Source organism: Ammospiza caudacuta, chromosome 1, assembly GCF_027887145.1.
Source record: "Ammospiza caudacuta isolate bAmmCau1 chromosome 1, bAmmCau1.pri, whole genome shotgun sequence".
NCBI lineage: Eukaryota > Metazoa > Chordata > Aves > Passeriformes > Passerellidae > Ammospiza > Ammospiza caudacuta.
The window spans coordinates 150,000,282-150,023,072 of NC_080593.1; the positions used below are offsets into that span (position 1 = coordinate 150,000,282).

At 42.0% G+C, this 22,791-nt stretch overlaps 1 protein-coding gene across 1 annotated transcript in view; it reads right to left on the minus strand.

Annotated features, from left to right (window-relative positions):
- COL22A1 (collagen type XXII alpha 1 chain) overlaps positions 1 to 22,791 on the minus strand; it is a 203,374-nt gene that overhangs the window by 145,825 nt on the left and 34,758 nt on the right. Inside the window, exons 3-4 of the mRNA XM_058812385.1 lie at positions 18,745 to 18,819; positions 467 to 578 (exon numbers count right to left, since the gene is read on the minus strand). Coding sequence (XP_058668368.1) covers positions 467 to 578; positions 18,745 to 18,819 — 187 coding nt within the window. The remainder of the gene's footprint in view (positions 1 to 466; positions 579 to 18,744; positions 18,820 to 22,791) is intronic.

Here is a 22,791-nt window from a genome sequence, read left to right on the forward strand (position 1 = left end):
CAGGTCCTAAAAGACTCTGAGGACTGACTCCACATTGACACAGGATTAAAAACTGCTCATTCTTCTACAAGGCCAGAATCCACATTTGCTAACTGGTCACAGCATCTAGCAGCAAGTAGTCTCTTGTGTTTAGCACTTTTTTATCTCAGTGGGAGTGAGATATTCAATATTCCCTTTAGAAGCTTTTTAGGAAGCCCTAAGTTCTTTTGTGAATGTCTTGATACTGCTCCTCAAATCATTGAGCTACACCAAGCACAACTCATATTCTGCCAGGATGGAGTCTGCAGTGACTGCTGAGACTCCTGACCACGTTGTGCATATTCTGTGCCAGCTGAACTCAAACAGCTGCTCAAAGCAGAAATATACCTGGAGGTGCCAGATAACTACTGCAAAGTTAACCTAGAGGAGCCAAATAATGTAAGGCAGAAGTTCAGATGGAAATAAAGTGAAAACCCAAAGTACTCACTCAGTTTTCTGAACAACAGGAAAGCTTCCAAGCCGTACATAAGCACTCTGAACCCCATCTTCTTTCATTCCAAAAATCTGCTTCACACTGAATGAATCCATCAGGTCAAATCCTATGTGTTACAGAAATATAAATAAAAGGCATTAATCAGGTAGTGGGACATGCCTCCAATGTACTTACATGGATCTCTTAGCCTACAAACAGCACTTCAGAAATGAGCCTTGTTCTTGTTGGAAAAAGCCAAACAGAATTCTCATATCATCTAATCCTCGCAGCCGCAAAACCAAGCTTAAACTCAATCTGTCTCAAGCTTGAACAGGCTTTTCCAGAAATCAGTAGCTAATTTTTGCATTGCCACAACGTCCTGAAGATGCTGCATAATTCATTAACTCCCATGCAGAAAAATGCAGAGGTGCAGACTGAAACATTTATTCATAGAATAAGAGAAAACACAGAATGTTTTTGATGGGAAGGGGCCCTCAAAGATAATCTTGTTCCAACCCCTCTGCCATGGGCAGGTGTGGGAGCTTGTCCTGGAGAGGCTGGGCTGAGAACTGACCATAGAGCCACACAGCAGGCAGTCGGTGCTTCAATGTCCCAATACCAACACCAAATCTTGGGAGAAGTTACAATGGATAACAACCTGAAGAGCAAAGGATTCTGGGACTAACAGGATGTGGCCATGCAGATCAACTGCCTGTGATTGGCCAGAAAGCTTCCAGAACCTTCTATGAGAGACTATATATGTATCTGTGTCAACCCCACTTTGAGGTCTTCTGAAGCAGAAAGTTTCAGAACATTCTGAAATCTTATGTTTTGTTTTGCACTCTTGTTTGTGCTCCTTTTATTTATTTAATATCATAATTTAAAGGTTTGTGCTTCTTATATTTATTTAATATCATAAATATGTTCAGGTTTGGCTCTTCAGTGGAACCTGTCTCTCCTCTGTTGCTGCACCACGCGGCTGCACCGCCAAGACCAGAGCATTTCCCCATGCACCCCATGGATCCCCGGGGTGTTGTTCTGACCCATCCCTGGCTGCTCCACTGCTGGCCAGGTCAGAGATCACCAACAGGCAGGTGATCAACCTGATCCTTCCCCTAGATCAGGTTTTGTAAGGCTCCATCCAGCCTGGTGTTGAAAACATCCAGGAATGGGGTATCCACAGCTTCCCTGGGCAACCTGGCCTAGTCTCACCACCCTCACTGTAAAAATGGAATGGTTTATATCCAAGCTAAATCTACCCTCTTTAAGTTTTAAACTGTTGCCCCTTGTCCCATCACTATGAATCTTGATAAAAGGTCTCTTTCTTTCTTGCAAGACCCTTTCATATATTGAAAGGCCATGAGAAAGTCCCCCTGGAGCCTTCGCTGAACATCCCCAACTTTCTCCAAATTTCTTCACAGCAGAGGTGTTCCAGCTCTCTCATCTTTTTCATGGACCTCCACTGTGTATCCACTCCAATGGTCCAGGCCTTTACTGAAAACTCCTTGTCCAAGAAACTTGATCACATACATTTTTCATATAATTTTAATACAACTTAGTCCAATCATTATCATGAGCTGTTAATCTTGCTGGAAGACTGTTGCCTAAAGTTTCTGACTTTGTTCTAACAAGGCATTTTTAGCTCAATCTTAAGCTTAAATCTTAACCCAAAAGTGAGTTTATGCAGCTCCAACATCAACATGGCCCCAGGCACAAGGAACACGATTTTGTGACATGAAGTCCAAGGTGCTAAATCCTGTGAGAGTGGGGGGTACAATGGTGCCACAAATGGTTCCAGTTCCTGGAGATGCAGAACTGTGTGGATGCAAACATCCTGCTTTTAGCTCCAAACTGGCTCCACAGGGTGCAAATCCAAACTCCCAGAACCAAACACACTGTGGAGTTAGAGGCAAAGGTGCTGTAAAAGGCAGTTGTGAGCAACTGAGCAGAGAATATGTGTTTTAATTTTATTCAGACTATTCCAACATTATCTCCCCCTCACACATGCACAATTACACACATTAAGTCCTGGTTTTGTAATTCCAGCACACAAACCTGGTGACATAAGTGTAGCTTATTTGGATAAATTGCTTTTAAACTATGGCAGTTCTTTCAACTTTGTTCAGTTAGCGAGCTCTTGAAACTTTTCTAGGATAGGTAAACATTTTTATGTGATGAAATTAAGCCTGATGATTCTTGGGTTTCTTAGTTGTCCTCCCCAACCTTTCAGGCTGAAAGGCACTGCAGAGCTTGAAAACAGATTCAACAGGAAAAGGCACCAAACTAATGCTATTATTCTTCCTAATGATATTACCTTACTATTCCTATTATTCACATTTATATGAATAAATAGGTACAAAAACCGGTGTGGGCCAATACCTAGGCAAATCAAACTAGCAAAAAGCAAATAAAATGTAAAGATTCCATCATTTTCTGGACCTTTTTTCTGAAGAAATTGCTTCTGAGGAAATATAATCTTAATTGTTTGCAAAGACAGAAATGGCTGTCTGGTGCCAAGTTGAGCCCTTTAGTATTACAGTAACTTTCCTGGCAGTCAACAGCTTTTCCTATTTGTCCACTCTATTTTCAGCTATTACTGGGCATTTGGGAGGGCAAATAAAGCAGTTAAAATGCTCCAGGGCCTCGTGGCTGCAGCTCATAATCACCTCTGCAGCAGCTCCAGTGATACACCCCTCTGACACACTGCAATCAGCCAGGATTGCAGCTGTAAATCAGGGAAAATAAACCCCACCAGAACATGAGAGCTCCCTCCTGGCTGTCACAAACAGCACCATGACTTGTCCATACGCTCATTCCCCCACTCAGTGCATATCCCATATCCTTCATCCACACTGCCACAGGAGCTGAGGGAAGTAATTGAGAGCTGCTGGCAGGGAGAGACTGCTCTGACTGGGTAAGGGAATTGTCAACCACTCACAGGAGAGGAGCTGTGGATGGAGGAGGCTGAAATGCTGCCCAGGTGACATCCTAATGTCCACTCACCAGAGGCCCCAGGCTGTGAAATCCTGCTCATTTCACAAGTCTTGTAAAGCTCCCTTGCCAAAAATGCCCAAGTGCAATATACAGTGACAAGAAGCTCCTGCCAAGTGTTCCCATCATTAGCTCAGATCCAAAGCTGCTCTTGTTATCTCTGACAACTCAAATGAACGTTCACATCATGAGCAGCTCTGAAGTTGTGCACACTGGTATGCTTTTCCAGTGGAAACAAGCATCAGATTCACTCACCCTCTTTTTTTTTCCTGAATTTCCTATCAAAATGCACTTTTAAAAGCCTAAACAACACCATTAAACATAAACACGGCTATCAAAACTACTTTTTTGATACATAATTTGGCGTAATGAAAATAAGTCATGCTCTTACAATATAATCCCATTTACATTTAGGATTGGATAAAGCACAAAATTAAATCATAATAGGATTTTTTTCTTTTATATAGACTATGGATTGACAAATTAAAAATTGCTTTCTCTGTTTTTAATTAATTGATGAATGAGGATAGCTCTTTGAAAAATTAAATGCAGATCCAGGGGAAAGTTAAGTCCGTAGGTGTGTCAGAGGCCACACTCAGAAGCAAAGGGTTTTTTACTTTAATCACACTATTAATTTATTCTGTGCCAAATTTAAATATTGGCCAGCTGGTGAGATAACCTCCACTCTTGGATACTCTATTTACAACCTTAAAGGTAAGGGACGCTTTGGTTGCTGAAAATTTCAATAGAATTACAGAAAATTTGTCACCAGGCCATACACTAAAAAATTAAGAACTCTGCCAAGAATGAGATGTATCTCACCTAATTTTAGCTGTCTGAAAAGAAGACATATGATAGATGGAGGTTTCCTCAGTTTCCTTGTGAGTCAGCAGAGAAATTTAGGAGTCATTAAGACAACTCATCTTGAAGACAGGCTGAACCCCCACCTGAAGTGCCTGAAGTGCCTCCATTTTTCAGCAAAAAGGGAGATCAAACAGACAGGAATTTTTACTAAAGTTGTCTCACATGCATTCTGCTTACAGGGAATGCTATCCACTTTGTGCAGGGAGTAAAGCAGAGGTAAAGAGGACAAAAGCTTTAACAAATCCCACATAACTTACATTCACATTGCTTTATTTGCCATCAGAATTGCATAAAGGTTGCAGATTTTTAAATTCAGCTTGATTAACCAGCTATTATTTTCAAAATCGCTTCTGAAGAGCAAAGGAAGAAGCAAACCTAAAGTATTTTTATTTGAGCTGAGAAAGTACTCAAGGCAGATTACCCAAGTGGAACACACAAAGAAATACACACACCTTGGCAAACCTCCAAATGAATTTATGAATTAAGGGAACCTCTAAGATTATTTCAGCTGAAGGACAAGCAAATATATTATTATCATCATCATCACTATTACAGCTACTAGTAGTATTACTACTGTTAGTATTAATATTACTCCTATTATTACTGTCATTTTGTTTAGTTTGTGTGCCTGGAAGCCCTTTGCATGGATTATGTTCCCTTGATTTTAGGAAAGGAACTGGGATTGTGAGGTAGACAGCATGGAAGTTTTAATTTTGGTTTTTTTTTTAGTCTTTAATTACAATATTAATGTAAAAAATAAGCAATGCTGTGATCATTTCTGCAACACCTGACTAGGACATTTCACCTGGCAGTGTTTGCACACTAACAGTTCAGTAAAAACTGCTCAGTGAGATCTTTCCCCAAAGAGTTAAATGTGTCACACAGCATTTTTGTGCTGGAGTTACAGCAGAAATAGTCTGTTCTTTGGTTTTCCCACCACCAACGAGGCACCACATTGTCAGTAGCATATGGAAAATGAAATGCCACATGTAACTTCCCAGTTCTCTCTGCAAGTGAATGGGAAAGAACAGAGTTGCCCAAATTAGCAAGTGCAAAGATGCTGTTACCTCTTGCACCATGCCCAAGCACAGGGTGAAAGGGTAGGATTTTCCTATTCTCAGCTGCTTTGATATAAAAGATGGCTTTTTGTATAGCAGGGCAGGTGTGGTTTCCCAAATGGCTCATAAACTGCTTAATCAGTAATGCCATAAACATGGCATTTAATAAATGCTCTTTGATCTTAAGCCTCTTACTTCATTAGAGCTTCTAAAACAATATGTGGCCACTGAAACCCTCTAACACGATTACATCTCCTGAAAGCCAGCAGACCCTAGTCCATATTAAAATTAAAATAGTGAGCGGAAAGAGAAGCTCAGATTTGTAACATCATACTTGGCTTGAAAAGTAATTTCTTATGCACTGCTCTGCTGATCAAATCAGCCGAATGTCTCAGTGCCTGAGAGTTATAACCCCCTTACAGGAAGCAGCCTGTTTTCCAGAAGCAGAAAACACACCCAGATCTTTCTGTTGCAGGGAGAAGATGGCAAAACTTGGCACTGGACAATTTATACATCATCTAACTGCAACATGCAGCCAGGTTCTCTTTTACAGACAAATGTCCACAGTGCACCCAACACCGCAAAGCCAAAGGGTGAATCAACAGCTCTGTACTCATTCTGTGATCGTACAAGGTTTTTTCAAGATTTTTATTTGAACTATGGTTGGTTGCCCTGAGAATGGGCTGTATTTCTGCCTGGCTCCATTACAGATCTGATATAGGCAGCATGGTGGAAGCTGATGTGAATGTTGAGATTTTTCTGACTTTCCTTCCTTCAGGGCAAATAGCCCACAAAAAACAGAAAAAGAGAGGAAAAAATGTCAGTTTTATTAGCCAGAAAACACAGCAGTGAGCACATTTGGAAAGGCTTCTCAAAGCAGGACAGAGCCATTGACTTCTTGTTTTGCCCAAAGCAGCTTTCTGAAAAACGTCTCTTGCTTTGTGTCCCCAAGGATCGCAAGATAACACTCACAGGGAGAACAACTGAGCTACTTCTAATTGCGAAAGTTTTTGGTGAGACAACAGCCTGGAGAGGAATGTGGAAAGTGAGAAAGGAATCAGGAAAGGCTCTGGACATCACAGCCTGCAGTGTGGTGTCTGGAATGTATTTGCTACAGTGAATTGCCAGCCACGAGCGCTAATACCAAACAAAGCAGCTTTTGCAGGAAACGCTCCATCCTCTCCTCTTGCTCAAACTGCCAGCTGAATTATAAACCTTGCCAATGCATTGATGAAGTGTCACCAATGGCCATGATCAGAGGCATTGTCATCACCTGCTGCTTCACTAACACTTCTGAAAACAGCAATCTGTACAGCCTGTGACAAAATAGCTCATGCTGCTTTTACTGGAGGATGGTCAATGGCACTGAGCTTTATTCAGTGTGTGAATTCTTATGAAAAACAGTAACACCTGGGAGGCTTTCAGCAAATACATGAACTTGTCTGACATCTCTGCCCTCTTGAAAGTTTTCACAGATTTCTTGTGCCCACAGAGAAGAGCCTGCATGCTCTCAGTGTTCAACTCCTCCGGTGTGGTCTGCAAGGTTATTGCCACTGTAAGGAGTTCTCATTTTTGTTATCTTAATTAATTTCTGTGCTAATATATACTCTAAAAAAAGAGGAAAAATATGCTGTCATGCCATAAAATAAGGTTTAATGAGATAGGTCTAGCAATCAGTTATGTCAAGGCAGGGTGTAGATGAAGTTATTTTTTTTCTCCTGTATCTAAACATTTGGCATCCTTATCTTCCACAGTGCTCTACACTGAAAGCAGCTATTTCTGGACAGCCAAGATGTGGTTCAGTTCAGAGCTGGAGAAGAAGTTTCCAAATCCCAAAGGAGAGACTATTTACTTTATTCAGAATGTGTTGCTGTTATTGTTATTGTAGCCATTATCTGCTACAGCATTTTTGCTGTTCCTGACATTTCTTCCTCCGCAGGAAAAGAAACCCTGTCAAGAGCTGAGTGAGTACCACATTTTAAGATCTCCCTAAAGTGTCCATCTCAAAGGATCTTTGACCACATCTGATCTAAGCCTACTTTCTTCCTGTTTGAAGCCACTTATCCTTGTCTGATCACCACATGCATTTTTAAAATGTCTTTCCCCAGCTTTTCTGTCAGCCCCCTTTAAGTACTGAAGATTGCAAGAAGGTCTCCTTAGCCCCCTCCCTTCTCCTGGCTCTGCATCCCCAGATCTCTCAGCCTGTCTTCACAGCAGAGATGTTCCAGCCCTCTGAGCACCTTTGTGGCCTCCTCTGGACTCTCTCCAACAATTCCACATCTTTCTTATGTTGGGTACCCCAGAGCTGGATGCAGGACCCCAGATGGGGTCTCACAAGGACAGAACCAAGGAGCAGAATCCCCTCCCTCAACCTGCTGCCCACAGGGCTTTGGATGCAGCCCAGGACACTTCAGGCTTTTTGGGCTGCAAGTGCTCGTGGCTGAGATATGTTGAGCTTCTCATCCACCAGCACCCCCAAATCCTTCTCCTCAAGGGCTGCAATCAATACATTCTCTGCTTGGATTTGGTCTTGAGATTGCTCTGATTCACATGTAGGACCTTGTACTTGGCCTTGCTGAACTTCATGAGGTTCAGCCCCACCTCTCCAGCCTCTCCTGGTCCCTCTGGATGCCATCCCTTCCTTCCAGTGTGTGACTGCACTCACAGCTTGGTGTGCTCAGCAAACAAAGCTGAGGGTGCCTCAATCCCACTGCCCATGTCACTAAAAAAATGTCAAATGGTGTCAGCCCCAACACCAACCCCAAGGTACACCACTCACCACTGGTTTCCACTTGGACATCAAGCCATTGACCACACCAGTTGAATGCCAACCCATCCAATTCCACCTGTCCAATTCCCATCTCTCCAATTTAGAGACAAGCCTGTCATGCAGCGCAGTGTCAAAGGCATTGCACCAGAGCAGGTGCACGAGTCTTGCAGCTCACACTGCCCAGACCTGTGCCTTTGCAAATGTTTGTAAAAATGTTTTTCCAACTGTCTCTGGCTGTCAGAAGAAATTACTTACAAAGCCTTACAAAAGATAAGAGTTCTTTCTTCTTGCCCCGTTTATTTCACTGTATTCTACCTCTCCAGAAAAGATGGAAAAAGAAGCAGTCAATTTTTCGACGGACATTTCACACCACATTCAGCTCTCTCAGAAGTTTGATTCATCATCATCAGTCAGCAGTGGTTCCCTGACTTACCCCCAAAACATTAAGGACAGCACCTCTAGAGGAACAAACCAGAGATTTATTGGCTGCCCACAAGCCCTGCATGAAGCACTGCAGTGATGACTAAATGGGTTGAACAGGTCACTTAAAAAATTAGTTAGCTTGCAAGGGAATTTTGGAACTATAAAACTTTCCAGAGTCTATAGATTAAGGGTCTCAAGAGTGCTTTAAAGAGGTTCTTGCCATTAACCTTTTTCTCCACTGATGTTCCAGCTGGGATTCAAGCAGCACTTCATGCTGACCCAACTTTCTTCTCACCAGATCCCCATATTCCAGCAGGGAGAGCAGCTAAGAGCTTAAGCTAATGATGAGGATTTGCTAAAGCAGATGGAACAGGTCTTACCCCAGCATGAAAGAGGTATCTTCCAGCAAGCCTAGTACCTTCTAGGTCATACTCAATAAGGCTTCGAGCACATTTTAGATGGTCTTAGTTTTATAAAATTTATATATCAGATTAACCCCTGGTACATGATACCACCACTCAGGCTGTTGGTTTATTGTTCCTGGTTTGCTTACTCTCCTTCACAGCACTGTAAGACACAATTTCTACTTTTCCTTGGCCCCAGGGAAGGAACAAGCCACAAGAGTCCCATGCAGACCACAAAAAGGAGTTTGATCTCAGCTCAAGCACCAATCCACATTTGGGGTTATGAAGAGCAGAAACCTTATTTGAGGTGTTCAATGGAGTTATACTTCAAAAAGGAGCAATCTTCCAGAGGCAGTGAGGCAGGTGAACAGGCAGTCACTGAACTGAAATATGGGGCCACTCTTTCAAAAACATCAGTCTACAATTTCAGCCAAAACAGAGGGGGGAAAATACAGCACTTGGTATCTTTACAAGAAAGAAAAGATTAACACTTCAGGAAAGATAAAATTAATATAAACCAGTAAGAAAATTATGCCAAAGATAGGAGAGAGAATTAAAAATAGAAGCAAGTAAGTGAATACACAATCCTAGCCACCTCACCTTGTATAAAGGCTGCTGTAATCTAATCCCCAGCCTGCTGTAGAAACAGGAAATAAATTCATGTACATGGCAGCTGCCTCTGAGGCAGCACCTTTCAACTCCTGATCCCATGTTAACAACACAACACTTTATGTGGTGCATTGTTCTGTTTATCTGCATCTGTCCCCTGCTTCTCTCTTACCCTTCTGCCTCTTCAGTTTTCAAACAGTTGCAAGTGGCATATTGAGCAGCACTGAAAGCTGGTTTTGACACTGAACCCTTTGGCTCATTACTGAAGGCTTTTCTTGTGTTGAAGTCATCTCCATTTTCTCAGTAATGGACACTCGGCTTGGTGCCACAGGCCCTCTTTCAGCTCCTTCCTGCTCCAGTGATTTACAAGATTAAACAGGAATTCATTACTCCTTTGATGTCCTTTGTGTGCCAGATAGGCTTGTACCAGATGAATTACCTGAGACTATTTGTATTAGGTTCTGGTTTTAATTAGTTCCTCTATTTTGAAATCCTCTTTTGAGTTCCTCAGGTGTCAAGGTGCTCTGTGTTCTTCCACAAAACCATAAAATGGCACATCTGGAAAGTCATCCCTTGGGATAGTAGTGGGGAAGGGAGGACCTCAGTACAAGCAATTACTTTGTAATTTTAGTATTACTTTTAAGGTAAGAAAATACATTTAAGGAAAAGCATCTTACTAAGACCTGCTAGATTCTCCCTGTAATGCTGCCTGGGCTGTAAGAAAACTCAACCAATAAGCTGTTTGTGAAAATAAAAATATTTCTATTAATTTTAGGTGTGATGAACAAGGAGTAACATGAAAGCAGGTAGGGACTACTCTTTAGGAGACTGTCAAGATTGCTTATGCCTGGTGACCACTACAAAACAGATTAGACCTATCCCAAAACCTGTCCACTGCTGTCATCAGAGAGAATTCTCTTCAGTCAGACTAATTTAACACTGAGAATTAGAAGTATTTTGTTCAGATTCTATATATTTTGTTCAGATTCTATATATTCCCCTCATGTATCCACAATAACCAGAAAGCTTGCACTGAAGAAAAATCCATAGGATGGTTTCTGAAGGGGAATTAGTATAAAATATTTGGAATAAAAAATATCTAAAAGTATATCACAGTTAGACAACCTATTAGTCTTTTTATAGCCAAAGGATTAGTTGCTTCTTGGGCTATGAACAGTCAAAATTGAATTTATTTCCTTTTCATCAATCTCAAATGCACTGGAATAAGAAAACTACCTAGATTGTTTAACTTCTGGGAGAAAGCAAATACTACCAGCCAAAGAATCACTTTCATGTGCATGATTAACTCTTGATAAACCTTCTTTGTAAATGCAGGTGTCAGAATTTGTCACTGCTGGGACTCAGAGCAGAGAAAGGCTTTCACAGGGACTGCTCTGCTGTTACCAGTTTACTTCCTGCAGAAGCACATTTTAAAGTGAATTCATCTTTCCATTTCCATGTTTCCTGATATTTTTGAGAAGCTCAGCCAGGCTACCTGCTCCAGCACAGACCTGATGTTGTCAGGTCATTCACTGTGTCAGAAATCCATTGAGATCCATGGCCCTGTGTAACAGCTACAACTCTGACCATATTAAGAAAAATATTAATTTAAAACATAGTTTTCTTCTATTTCAAAGAACTCATCCCAGCTCTGTTGGTGGCACCCTGTTGTGCATACTTTAGAGGAGGCTCCATTATTTCCAGGCTCCTAATCCCAATTTGGTCACTCTCTACTCCCTGCTGGGGCGACTGTGCATTTTCACTCACCAATTCTTCAGTTTCCTGTAGAAGGGAAATTCCTTGGCTGACCACAAATCCCAGAGAAACCAAGGTCCCCATGTTGGATAACTGGTGGGTCTGGACACTGGGCATGCACAGCTTACAGCCAGCCCACGGGCCTGCAGTGGCCATGCTTAGAAACCACAAATGATTTATTGGTAATTATTGGCCTGCTTGACTTGTTGTTTTTTTTTAGAGTTACTGGATATTAAAATGCCTTTGAACACAGGTGAACCATTTTTCAACCTTTGAAAAACTTCAAAGACCTTTTAAGTGCAGTGATCTAGGCTACGGTGTTAAGATTAATTATTGCACAGTAGAATGATAGAATCACAGAATTATTAAGGTTGAAAAGATCTCTAACATCAAGCCCAACCATTAACCTAACACTGCCAGGTTCATCACCAAGCCATGTTCCCCAAGTGCCACATCAACATGCCTTTAGAATCCTTCCAGGGATAATGATTCCACAGGTTCCCTAGTCAGCCTGTTCAAATGCTTGATCATCCTGTCAGTGAAGATATTTTCCCTAATATCCAAACGAAACTTCCCCTGGCACATTTTGAGGCCATTTCCTCTGGTCTCTTGTTACCTGGAGTGAGAGATTGAGCTCCAGCTCACTACACCCTCCTCTCAGGGAGTTGTAGAGAGCAAAAAGGTCCTTCCTGAGCCTCCTTTTCTCCAGGCTGAACACCCCCAGTTCCCTCAGCTGCTCTTCATAAGATACAGAGACTCCTAAAAAATCAGCCAACAGGACCTCAGTAAGGTCACCTGCACTGCAGATACTTCATCCACCAGCCCAGAGGACAAATCCACCTCACAGCACATGTCCAGCATTTTCTCCAGCTCACTGGAGACTCACATAACTCCTGTGACTGCAGTTACAGGTCAGTTGCTCCTTTCCCTGTTTGCTTCTCAGGACTTACAGTTACTATTGCCAGATGTCTGCATGTCAGGAACTCAGTTTCAAATTCAGCTCAGACCAGTTTCACATTTTCTGGGGGACTCCCTAGAGAAAATGCAGGGAAAGGAGAAAATAAGAAGCCCTAAGCCCTGTCCCATTAACACTGCCTAGTGATGGGTCGCTGTAAAACACGAGAGCAGAGGGACTAAATCTTCATCCTTCTGCCCCATCTCTCACAAATGTCACAGCTGCTTCCAGTCCTGCCTGTCTGTGCATAACCCAGGGATGGAGAGGAGAGTGGTGGTGCTGCTCCACCAGCCCTGCACACGGGCAGTCTCTACTTGTGACCAATGTGTCTCTGCACCCTCTGTCCCCGGGCAGTGATCCCTCACAAATCTCTGCAACTATTCATGGACTGGCACCTTGGGGGCCTCCCAAGGAGACTGCCAAGTGCAGAGGGAGGGCACAATGTGGTGTCACACAGGCACCACAAATACACTTTTTTCCCCAGGAGGACATCAGTCAAATGTGCTTGTCCTGCAGGTCCAGCAGCCTGGACACTCCATTTGTCTCAAACCACCATGTGCTTTAGTGGGCAAATATAAATAGTCCCAGGGATATTGTAATTAGCTAGAGAGTCACTGGCATCTCTGGAATGTGAGCCCTGTGCTGCAAACCACAGGAGCTGGAGACACACTGACAGCTAAGTACAGCCACTGCAGTCTGTAATTGTAGGGGACCAGTTTTACCACCAGGGCCTTCCTCGTAAAATGCCCAAACTCCCTTTATAGGATCACAGAAAAACACCATGGTCATAAATGTTTTGGAATTTTGGTCATTTTCTCATGGAGATTTTGGAGACAGGGAAGAGTTGGAGGTTGAGGTCAGTCTGTGGTAGAGCCCATAATGCAGATTCTACTGCTGTTCACCCACACAGCCCATGTGGCATTTGGGAGTTAAATCAGGGCTTTCATGTTCCTCCCTTGCCCCATTAACACCATCCAGTGTGGGATGTTTGATGCCATGTGTTGGTTGGAATTGTCCTTCCCCAGGGTTTATTTTTCTTAGCACTCTGTGGAAATCCCTTCAGGCCTTTCTTTACTTCCATGGCAGAATCCCCTGAAAGCAGCAGCCAGTATCTGTTCTGTTGAGGAGTATTATCTCCTCTGGTAATGTTCAGGACTAGAGCTCAGCTCACTCTTAATTCTAGGGATCATCCAGATTTCTGCAACCAAATCCCATATCCAGCAGGTCTAGTCTAAAATACAGATAATTCAAATGTGAAGTCTTAAAACCACAAGTATAATTCATTTTAAATAACATTCAGGTGTAGCGTTGATGCAATATTACGGCTCCTAAAAATACACAAAGGTCACATCTGCAGGATGCAAAATATTGTAATTGTGTTTTCCTGCTTGGTCATGATCCTTTCTTAAATGCTGATGGAGTGAAAATGACAATTCAGCATAATAAGAGGTATTAAATAGAATAAAGGTGAGGAGGCGGGGGGTGTTACTGAGTATTTTAGGGCAGATGAGTTAAACCCTCTTTTGTCTTTATTTCTCTTTTAAAAAACACATTCAAAACACAGTGCCCACAAGAATGCTCTGACTTTGTTTAAACTATTATTAAGAATTAGTTTAAAATATCAGACTTCCTGGATGATAAAGTGATATTCTAAGCAAATTCCTTCCTTTCTTTCAAAATTCCCTGTTGATTTCTAATGCATTCAGCAACGTATTCAGTGTTATATTCTGAATTCACATGTTATGTACTGTTACAGATGCTGCTTCACTTCAATGACAAAATTCTCTCAGTAGTAAAGCTGCCTAAATATTCTTGCTCCTGCAGCCCCATTTCACTGTGGCAGCCCTTCCTGTGTGCTACAGCTGGAGATTTCTTATTTCAATGCTTTGAGACCAGAGGGTCAGAGAGTACAAACCTCTGCTCTGAGAGGCCTCAGGACCATCCATCACTGATTGCTTGTCTCCATCAGTGCTACTTCACCTCTTGTCCCAGTGCTTCATATCTCTGACAGCTTCAACCTTCTTCTGATGTCTTGGATGTATGTCTTAAACAGCTGACAGTCATTACCTATTGCTGCCTTTGTCCTTCAGCCTCAGTGGCCCCCCTACCTCCCTCCTGCTGTTCTCCTGATTTATGAACAGAGAGCAATATTATCTCCCCTTTCCACCTGCACACTGCAAGATTAACCAAACCCAGGATTTTAATTGCCTCTCCCTGGCTCCTGAACACACTAAGAGCTCCTCAAGGCTGAATCCATCTTTCCTAAACTCAGGAAGTCTGAGCAAACTTTTCTAGATGAGCAGTAACCAAAAGCCCTGTCCAGTCTCAGAAATTCTTCCCTTTTCTACCTTCTCCAGTAACAACCTCTGCATTTTCCCCAGTTCTGCAGGACTGTGATGTACAAACTGCTGCTAAGACCCATCAGTTCACACAGGAGGAGTTTATAGTTTATAGTCCTGATATTGATCCATACCTACCAAAACAGGCCTTTTAAACTGACCAAGTTAGTTGGAAAAAAATCCCTGGGTTTTGGAACCATTGATCCCAATCCATAGAGTGGAAACTCACAGGGGAGATTAGACCTAAAACTGGACCCTGAAGGACTTCATCACTGAACACACTCTAACTCATTATTCCCTTTCCTAGAAACTCCATGATTGTCTCCCTGCCAGGCAGTTTCTGTCTCATTTTCCATTTATTTATCTCTGCCCTTTTCCACTTCAGCAGTGACTTTCAATGCAGTACTCAACAATAGCAGATAGATGAGATTTACTTAGTCCAGTTTGTCTACAGAAAAGAAATAATCTGTCTTTTATAGGAAAATACTTATCTAGAGCTTTGGCTCTCCTCCAGATCATAATGGGTTTTTTTGATGCAGTTACTTGATTCTGCATGGAGCTACTTTCACTACCTCACTCCTGTTCTCAGCCTGTGACTTAACAAAATCCCATGAATCTTCCACCTCAGCCACACCATTGTTTCCCTTTATCTCACAGAGCTCCTCTTCATAGCTCATTTTATGTTTTAGCTTCTATTTTTACTTCTGCTGATACAGAGTGACTCAATCCATCCACTTAAATGCAAACACAGAACTAAATGTAGCAGGTCATGATATAACTTGTATGCAGGTAGGGTAGGCAAAAATGGGCTGGAATTGGTGATGCCTTGTGTGAAACAATTGTCTGTGCCTTCTGCTGCTACATTTCACCCAAAAAAAAAAAAGAAAAAAAAATTAAAAATCCTCAGAAATATTTTTGCACTCAGTTCTGAGGTCTTGTCCCTCTCTGAGAGAGGAAAAGTGTTAAATCTAAGAAGATTTTAAATCTGTTTTCCCTGCCCCCAAAATGAGATTTACTGCAACTTTTACTCCATGAGACTGCACTTTGTGTCCATCTATAAACAAATTTGTGCAAGGTACAGCTCTGAAATTCAGTGTTAGGAGCCTGTTGGGCAAGGAGCAGTTCTGGTTCCTAGAGGAGCTCAAGGCACAGGTGTTAACCTGAAATCCTTGTGCACATGAGGAGCTGGGTGGCAAAGTCTCAGGACTTCTGCTGGTCAGAGTGACCCCAAGAAACATTAGGAGGTCTCTTTTCCCAGCCTGACTGTTGAAGAAGGTGTCAGAACTCTTCAGTTCTCAGTCTCAAGGTTGTTTATTGTTTCTTATCTGTAAAATTCTTTCTCTGGCCTGCAAAGGTCTGTTCAGCAGGTCAGACAGAGGCACTCTGCACGTCCTTGGGGCAGCGTTATCTTTTTATACTAAACATTACATGTACATTATTTGCCATAACTTCCCATACCTATCACCTTTGTTAGAGAGTGAGATTCTACTCTAAACCAATCTAAAAGTGCCAACATCACAACAGAAGATGGAGGACAAGAAGAAGAAGGAGAAAGGCTGGACATGCCCAGATTCCTCCATCTTGCCTCCTGAACCCCCATTCTAAAAACCCCCAAAAATCTATTTTTCCACCCTGTGACAAACCAATTATTATTCTACTTAGACTTTCATGGCTTGCAGATCCTCATACACGGTTGGTAATTTGCTCCACGGGTCATAATCAAAGTCACAGGTGTCTTGGGTCTCTGAGCACCCTGGCAGGGCTCCTGGCAATCCAGGACAGCCAGAGGGATGTCCTGAATTCCAACAGCAGAGGCAAAGCCTCCCCTGAGTGCTGTCACCCACAGACACATCCCAGAGCTGAGCCTCCCTCCAGGTGTGAGGGAGCAGGACACAGGCTGTGCCTCACAGCTGAAAGGCAATCCCTTTTGGGGTGGAACACAAAAACCTTTCAGCACAACACATCCTTTTGGAATGGGAAGCACAGCACAGTGGGCCAACTGAAATTTTCCAGTTTAGCTGGAGGAAGGTAATGTTTTTCTGTTGGAATCAGACCCAGGAGCCCAGAGCCTTCAGAAAATGCTATGGAGTAAGTAAGGAGCACATAAGGAGTGGAACAGCACTTTGATTTATATGATCCATCTCCAGCAGCAAACAATCCTTAGCAGACCCAGACTATCCGTTCCATTTTTTCCAAGAAAGGGGCACACATTTTCCTGATCATCAGTAACAAGATGAGAAATAAATAATTTTCCCACCATATTGGAGCAGTCAGGGGCCTTCTACAGTCCTCTGTATTGGTGATGAGGGACTGAAGCTGTCACTTTTAATTAAATGCTGTAACTAATCTGTTGTTAAGACACTGAATGCAACAGCAAACATTTACAGTGAACAGATATCCCTTAGGTGAAATAACTGATCAGCCTGACCAGATGTGCAAAAAATTAATTTCTGCTTATGGAATTCCCTAACATAGTGGGGAAAAAATCATTGTGATACTGACCAGATTGGAAGAGTGCCCAGAGGATCTATGAAGAGTCCATCTTTAGAGAAACTGAAAACTCAATTATACAAGGTCCTGAGACATCTTATATAATTTTAAATGGGCCAAATTTTGAAGGAGATCCCATTTTGAGTGGGATTTTGGACTAGATGATTTCCATAGGACTCTTCCAACCTGAACTAACATACAGATCTAAGACAGCAAAGTCATTTTTTATGTTCTGAACACAAAAGAAGATCTCAACATTCTGAATATTGACTTCTTTCCTAGGAGAATATATATATATTTATATATTTATATGTGTATATATATATATATATATATATATATATATATATATATATATATGTAAATATTACTGCATATAGGCATGCACACCTCACTCTACCCAAAACTTTGGTGCCAGATCTGAATTGGGATTCCTGTCCTATACATTGCTCAACAAAAGATATTTCTTACAAGTCAAATAAAAGCCTAGAGTCTACTACTTAGCACTTGAATCAAAATTCAGATAAACATGAACTGGAAATAGGAACCCACTTGTAGCTCCATTCTTCTGGGAAGAATCTCATAGAAGGTGATCATCTGAGAAGGGACACAATCCTCCCACTCATTCTGAGCAGCAGTTTCCACTGCAGATAGGTTCATTCAGACTGAGTTGCTCCAAAGTGTGCCAGCCCAGAGACAAAAGGACTTTCAGGACAGGTTAATGCAAGATCCAGCAACAGACATCAGTTCAAAATAGGTGTTTGGGGATAATCCGTTTGGGTCTAATGGTCACAAAAGATGTTATCACCCAGCATTTTCACAGGCTCAGATGTAATCAGAACGCAGCCAAAATAAGCTGCCCACAGACAGCACAGCTGGAGCTGGTATTTTGTGCAGGCAGTGAAAATCCCCCAATGAAAAAATTCTTAATGAGTAGCAAAGCTGTCAAACACTGAGAATTTCTACTCATAATCAAGCTGCAGAAGAACCTTCAGCCTCACACTGCAGTGGCTTATGTCCTTGGGTCAGTCACAATTATTCCCAATGCAGCCTTGATGGGCATCTTTTCTCTGCCAGCAGCTCAAGCAGTCTTGGGAGGCTGGAAAAAAGGCACAGCCCATACAAATATCTAACATTAAGTCCTTCAGCTGGCTGAAAAGATATATCAGAACTCACAGAAAAGCAGAGCTATCACCTGACTGTATTTCCCCTTGATCTCTCACCAGTGCTTCAGAAAATCTTTTATTTAAGTAAATGCACACATAAACCTTTCTCCACTGGTAATTACCACTGTGCTTGGATTTCCCCAACAATCACAGATCAAATAAATGGACATTAAAACTCACTAAATGTGCAGTGGTGAGAAAAAAGTGTTCTCCAAGACTTATTGCACTCCACTAAGCTCCACTGGCTTTTTAATTTGATGCCATATCAAAAGGAAGTTTGTGATTAATTTGGTGTTGGTTGTCAACAGATAACTCATTTGGAGCCTCACAGTTTCTAATACACTTTTTCACCACTGCACATGTGTTGGAATATGAAAATTCCATCCAGGAAAGGTGCAATGAATCAGAGCATCACACAAGAAATCTTATTTCATTTCCCAGAGGGACAGCAGAATGTGTTTCTGTTTACCTGGGATCTCATCAGTGCCCCCATTGGTGTGTTTGAACCGGTCTCCTTCCACGTGGACATTTGGGCACAGGACATCTGAAAAGCAAAAGAACCAGGACAAAATTATCCCAAGGAAACGCATCACTGTGGAAGCTGCAGAACAAACAAAGGCTGATCTGATCTGATCTGCTGGGTTTTGTTCAGAACTTGCACTTGGCACCTCAGCAATAATCCCATCCCATCTGCACATCCTAAATACCCTCCCTCTCCCCTGTAGCCTAATTTCATGATAGACAAGAAACCCAGTATACTATGTCTGGTTCTGAGCCACTTTTTTCTGCCTGACCAGACTGGAAGACAGAACAGATGAACTGAGCCTTTCCATCAGTTGGGACAACACTGCGTTTGTGCCTTTCTGTCTGTAAATCTGCATGAAAGTCACAAAAAACCCTCAATAAAATACAGAATGTGCTTCCACTCCCAGCTTGGCTGGAAGTTCTGAAAGGGCAGCTGACATTGAGGTGCTGCCCAAACTTTTCATAAAGGACAGCTCCTACTCTGGAAAACCTCCCTGATTTTTTTCAAGCAGAAATTGGAGTTAAATGACTAAAACTTTGCAGAGTATTCACCCCTACACACAGGTTTTAAAAAGTCCCAGCCTTTTTAAAAAGGTTTTAAAAATACCCAGCCTTTGTCAGCCATTTCTCATGCTCCCAATTAGTGTCAACACAATTGCAGATAAATGCTTCTCCACAGAGAACTGCCTACGTATCCACCCCTTTCCTGCCAAATCTTTGAAATAACTTTTATTTATGCTTTGTTTTACCAGATCAATAGGTTATTGCACACTTGTAAACAATGGGGGCAGGTAGCTCAAGGGAACATTTCAATGAGAAGAACTGGTGGAGATATCAGGTCTGTTCAATATTATAATTATAACAATAACAAAACAACAATAACAATAGTAACAACAATAACGATAACAAATATATGTCATTGTATGTATAACACTAGACTTATTAGAGGGCCACAGAGATGATGTGAGGCCTGGAGCTCCTCTCCTGTGAAAACAGGCTGAGAGAGCTTGGGTTGTTCAGCCTGGAGAAGAGAAAGTTCCAGGAAGACCATAAAGAACCTTCCACTAATTAAAAGGGGCTTTCAAAAAGTGTGGAAGGGACCTTTCACATGGGCAGATAGTGATAGGGACAATCTTTTACTACCTCTTAAAGAACTGTAGCTCCACTTTTGCCTGTATTTTACAAATATCCTGTGCTCCCTTTGACTCCTCCCCTCCTGCCTGCATCTAAAGAATGAGCATAAATAGCTGGCAAGGGAAAGAGGTTTATTGCAATGCTCACTTTCCAGCCACAAAATAATTCGCAGAGACTCCGACTAGGTTGGTACTTCCCTATCCCAGTTATCAGCACAGCTCTGCATGTCCAGAGGAGCAGAGTGCATGACTGGCAGCATATGCATCAGTCCCAGGGAGCCACCAGGTCTCCTTGCCACACCCAGGGCTCCATTGCTGGGAAGGCAAAACAAACCATCCCTCCTTCTGCTGGAGCCTTTCTGTGAAACTCCAGACACAGGTGAGCATTTTAGTGTCAAAGAGCATTTATGCCCATTTTTTCTGCCCCTGCCAGGCAAAATTCTGAGCAATACTTGTGATGCTCAGAGGATTTGCAGTAATGAACACCCACTGAAAATGACAGAGACAGTAAAAAAATCTGCACTGCAGCTAAGGCTCTGCTAATTTGTGAATCTTTATAGATTTACAGAAGAGAAAGTACAGCTGAATGACCTGAGCTTTCAGCCTCTCCTGACTGTTACATCCTCTGCTTGCAGTTGCCTTTAAATATCTATTGTTTAAAACTTCTTTCTTGTCTGCAACCTTATATAATACTCTGTCAATCATTTGCTTTATCCAAAATTTTTATCAGTAAAGATTTTGCATTTATATCCATGGGGTTCATGGAAATTTTTAATAGCACCAGAAGTGCTAAATATTCTTTTACAGTTGCACCAGGAATGATGACTTTCCAGTGACACCTGCTACATGAGATCAGTCAGCTTTTAATCCATTGTAGAGTGCTACTTTTTAATGCAAATTCAATTCAATACATAGTAACCATGTCTAAGAAAAAATGTTCTTTATTAAAGAACAAATGTATTTTATCAAGGTAGTTACCATATCAACCAAACTGTAACTCTGCAGAAGAAAATTAGTTTTGTTAGTAATGACCTCTTTCTCATAAAATTATAATTCTTGAATAGCGATACATAATAATTCCTTCCCTGTAATACTTTATTCACTGGCTTCAATATCAAACATTACTTTTTTGGGAGTGAGATCAGGAAAATTGCTCTATACCTATACATATGGATCATTTTTCAACTTCTAATAGCGTTACATTATCAACATTACAAAGGCCCATAATTGGAGAGACTAGGAAGCTCTCTGTGGGTAAATTTGCAGATGACACCAAGCTGAGTGGTGCTGTTGACACACCTGAAGGATGGGACCATCCAGAGGGACCTGGACAAAAGTGGCTCATGGAAATCTCATCAATTGTATTTGCAGGGACCCTTGTGGCAGGCAGGAATGATGAATCTGAATCTGACTCCAGGTTCTCAGAAGGCTAATTTATTACTTTATGATACTATATTATATTAAAGAATGCTAAACTAAACTATACTAAAGAATACAGAAAGGATACTTACTCAATGCTAAAAAGGTAACAATGAAAATTCCTGACTCTCTCCAGAGTCCCAACACAGCTTGGTCCTGATTGGCCAAAGAGTCAAAACAACTCACACCAGAATCCAATGAAACAATCACCTGTGGGCAAACACTCTCCAAACACATCCCACATGCGCGCAACAGAGGAGAAGCAAATGAGATAAGAATTGTTTTCCTTTTTCTCTGAGGCTTCTCAGCTTCCCAAGAGAAAAATCCTGGGTGAAGGGGTTTTACCAGAGAATGTGAATGCCACAGTGCTGCACTTGGGCTGGGGTAACCCCTGGTATCCATCCAGGCTGGGGAGGGAAGGGGCTGAGAGCAGCCCTGCCCAGAGGGACCTGGGGGTGCAGGTGGGTGAGAGGCTGGGCAGGAGCTGCCCAAGGGCACTGATAGCCCAGGAACCCCCTGTGTCCTTGGTTTGTAAGGGCTTCTTGTTGAAGGAGGCATTTCTGAGAATAATTTAACTGCAGATCCCCCCTTTCCTATAAACAAATCACACTGAGATATGTTTGATGAGGAGGGACTTAAGCTTTCAAACATCATTTTTTTAGAACCTTCCCTATGAAAAAAAAATCCCAAAGCTCTCAAATATTTTACAAGCAAGACACAATATGTCCTACAAATACATGTTCTGCAAAGAGATGTGTCAGAAGAATGTCTTGGCTCAGGAATATTCACTACCGCTAAAATAACATTAAATAACCTACTGCAATTAAAATGAAACAATCGGGCTGCAACTTTGGAAAAGTGATCTGATTGTTTGAGTTTCTTTGCCTCCAAGCCATTTCAAAAGAAATTCAAGGAAATTGGATAGAAAACAAAAGGGAAAATAAAAGAGAATGGGAAGGGAAGGGAAGGGAAGGGAAGGGAAGGGAAGGGAAGGGAAGGGAAGGGAAGGGAAGGGAAGGGAAGGGAAGGGAAGGGAAGGGAAGGGAAGGGAAGGGAAGGGAAGGGAAGGGAAGGGAAGGGAAGGGAAGGGAAGGGAAGGGAAGGGAAGGGAAGGGAAGGGAAGGGAAGGGAAGGGACAAACACAAATCCCCATTGCCAGCTTCCATCCTTGTGTCCATAGGACTCTGCTGAAACAGTTTCTTACATTTCATTTTAATTCTTTCAAGGATAAGCAAGCCCTCAGCTGCCAAGGGCTCCTCTGGGGACTGGTGTATAATGAATGCTGAACATGTGTAGCTGTCAAGTTCCACAAGAATAAAGTAGAGAGGTGAGAATGGAAACACAAGAAGGTTAAAGCAAACATTATTTATTATCATGTTTCTTTTCTTTTTTTCTTTCCAGACTGACAATTTCAGGATTCCAGAATCTCAGCAGCACCC